The 3,383-nt window shown below is 40.9% G+C and overlaps 1 protein-coding gene across 1 annotated transcript; it reads right to left on the bottom strand.

Moving 5' to 3' along the window:
• Positions 1-242: 242 nt before the first annotated feature.
• LOC311169291 (keratin-associated protein 13-1-like) lies at positions 243-979 on the bottom strand. The gene has a single exon (XM_084231111.1). The coding sequence runs from the start codon at positions 822-824 to the stop codon at positions 267-269; it is 558 nt and encodes a 185-aa protein (XP_084087237.1). The 5' UTR covers positions 825-979; the 3' UTR covers positions 243-266.
• Between the last annotated feature and the right edge of the window lie 2,404 nt (positions 980-3,383).

Raw genomic sequence — 3,383 nt, 5'->3', positions numbered from 1 at the left:
ATGAACAAATGTTTGAATGCCAGAAAAGATAAATTTATTAAGTTAAATTTTTCATTTTCCAGTGATCTTCAATGAAATTCCAATAGCATACAATGTATCAATTCTATAGTTCTTCAAACTTTGGGTGACACATTCACTTCAGAGACTTCCAAAAGTTGGTGATCAAGAAATAGATGATTTAAGAATAAAGGCAGTGATTTCTGAGAATTTAAATGGTGGCTGTGCCAATAGGGACTGGACCATAACAGCCAAAGCAATCTGGAATCTTAGCAAGTTGACTGGTAGAAGCTGGATCCACAGGTGGGCTTGTACCACGATGACTGGCAGCTTCTGGAGGCAAAGTAGCTTGGATAGTAGAAGCTAGACCCATAGCTCAGGGAAGGAAAGCCACAATCCCCATAACCCAAGGATCTGAAGCCATAGGAGCCAAAGAATGGAGAGTAAAAACTTCTGGGTCCACAGCCCAGGGAATAATAGCTTCTGGGTGCACAGCTCAGGGAGTAATAGCTTCTGGGTGCACAGCGCAGGGAGCAGCTGCTGTTGGACCTGCAGCCCAGAGACCTGGTGTAAGTGGTCTGGCAGGGACTGCAGGGCACGGAGATCCTGGGGCGGGAGCAGGACGTCACGCAGGAGGTCTGGCAGCTGGAGGGCTCACAGCAGGTCTCCTGGCAGCCAGTGGAGATCTGGTAGGTGCTGGGAGAGCAGAGGTCAGTGGTGTAGACCAGGTTGCTGGGGTAGGAAGAGCGACAGGAGGAGACTGGGTAGCTCACGTATCCTCCGCAGGAGCGGGAGGAGAAGTTTCCAGAGCAGCAGTTGTAGGGCATGTTGACAGGAGATGTGAGTTCAGCTGAGTACAGAGAGAAGATTCTGAGTTTGAATGTCTGTCTGTCTTGCACTGTGGCTTATATATACTCAAAGCAGTGGGTGTGACACGCTATGGAAACATGGTTCCCACCTTGGATTTCCTACCTTTTGCTTACGTGTAACTCAGTAATCTCTGTAATTGCAGTTGCATTTGAATAGTTTTGCACATATTGTGTTTATGGGTGCTATAATCTTGTTGTTACAGCCAAAGCCAATGAACTACACCTATGGCAGATATGCTATGACTGTTTTACATAAACTGCATCCCATCACGGTCAGGAAAGCATCACAGCCTGGAATGCTCTTCCTCTGGCTTATGCTTACCTGCGTTTGCTACCTGTATTTCCACCTCTGGTTTTGCTGGTGGTTGTTTTTCTTCTAAGAGTTGGAAATGAGCTAACATCAACTTTTTCCTGGATGGGAGTCTTCTCCACCTGGATGGGAGTGAATTTCCACCTGGATGGGAGTCTTCTTCCAGTGATAATGACGCCCCTCATCACTACTCATTGCTGTTCTCTAAAATCATTGGTGGTGAGCAATAGAAAACTCATATCTCTCTTCATATCTATATTTATCAATGTCCAAAGATTCTGCCTCTTTAGTAGTCTGTAGTTTTTCAATGCTCAGATTTTGAATGACTGACATTTGGAAAACCAGGTACCACGCTGCATTCTCCCACCGAAATGTAAAACTTCTTTTCCAATTGTCTTTTCCTCTGTAGAGTGTATCGATTGCTCACTTTCTTTTTCTTTTTTCCACTTTCTCTGATAAATTGAGAGATGTATCATATTCTTAGGGTATAGCCAATTGAATTTTAAGTTCATTCACAAAATATCTGTTGTTAAAATACAACTAATTCAACTCTTTTACAGATCCAAGCAAACACACTGTCATGGCTGGTGTCAACATTCTAATTATATTTTCTAATAAAACTATAATGGAGATCTGCTGGAAGGAAGAGGGCTGTGGAAAGAATAAAATGTACCCAATTCAATAAACTATTTTTTAAATATATTTTTTAAAGATTAATTTATTTATACAAGAACTGGGGTAGAGTCAGAGGCATGGGAGGGTGAGAGAATTCACCAGAGACAGAGCAGGGAGCAGAATAGGCAGACGGACTGAAGACACTGCTGAGGGGAGCAGCGGGCGAGACAGGAGAGGTCTGCTGCACCATATGGTTATCTCCCTGGATGGCTTGAAATCAAACAGCACTGCAGAGGCTGTGGAGAACTTCACAACAAGGGGCCCAACCCGCTGCACCACTAGGGAGGCCCATAGTTCAAGAAACTATTAGTGAGTCATTTATTTGTTTTTGTTCTTTAAGGTCAGAATTAATGTCTCTTTGCATTGTACTTCACCAAGTGAGCAAAGTGACCACTATTACTTCTTTCCCACTATTTTGTTCTGTTGCCAAGCACAATTCTTTAAATTTAATGTAGTGAAAGGGTTCAAGATTTCAATTATATAGGATAAATTAGTTCTGGAGACTTAGTGAACAGCAGGATACTTGAGGTCTGTATACTTGCAACTTGCTAAGAGAGGTTATTGTATTTAGTGGTTTTTCACAGCAAAAGTTTAACCATTTGAAATGACAGATATGTAATCAGTTTGATTTTGATAATCATTTTCCAAGGTGTACCTGCATCCAAACCTTATGTTATGCATCCTAAAATAAACCACTATTTTGCCATCCAACCAATAAAACTGCATAAAATAAAATAATTGAACATAATAGTTGTGAATTAAATAGGATACACAGATGTACAGATAAATGGGAAATTTAATGAAATTTGTCAAGTTTTTCTAGAATCTGTTCAAGGATCATTCTCTGACAAACGGTAGTTTTCTCTTTGCTTCTTAATATCTAAACCTTCATCTACATTAAGTTAACATCACTTAAGAATTTATCAAGAATTTAAAACTAAGTTAAGGTTAGAGGTTGATATTGCTTGTTCTACACAGCATGCAGTGGGAGTGAGGTGTGGAAAACAAAGGTAAGGAGACCCAATGGTGGAGGACCATGCGTGCTTGAGTGGTGGGTGTGATGAAGTGGTCTAAGCTGAAGAGGTCTAAGCCTGTACCCCTGAATCATATGCAGTGTTATAAACCAATGTTACCTTAATAAAGTTATGGAAAAAAATAACAAAAATGGTCTAAAAAATACCAAGTACTTACCATGTCAATGAAAAAAATAAAAATAAATAATAGTTATTTATCATTAATTAGAAATTGACAGACTCCTTTGCCCATAGTTGCCAGATGAGCCCCTGGCATCCCAGGAGCAAGCCTCTCCGATATCTCTGCTGTGCTCTGAGGCTCAGCAGCAGCCCATGGAAAACCTTCCACAACACTGCAATGTTAGACTCTAGAAAGACGCATGTAGAATCTCTGGTCAGTGAAGCCTATAGTTGAAGATCTAAGAACAAATTCTCAGAGTTGTCACATGATAGGAATGAGAATCTATTGATATATAAGCCCCATTACTTTGGTTCTAAATCCCAATTGCTTCCCCCACC

This window comes from Talpa europaea, assembly GCF_964194135.1.
Source record: "Talpa europaea genome assembly, chromosome: 4".
NCBI classification, from domain to species: Eukaryota; Metazoa; Chordata; class Mammalia; order Eulipotyphla; family Talpidae; genus Talpa; species Talpa europaea.
Note: the sequence above shows the minus strand (reverse complement) of the source record. Positions and strands in the feature narration are given on the sequence as shown.

Bases quoted from the DNA above. Each gene is read 5' to 3' on its own strand.
- LOC311169291 (XM_084231111.1), bottom strand. From the start codon at position 824: ATGCCCTACAACTGCTGCTCTGGAAACTTCTCCTCCCGCTCCTGCGGA.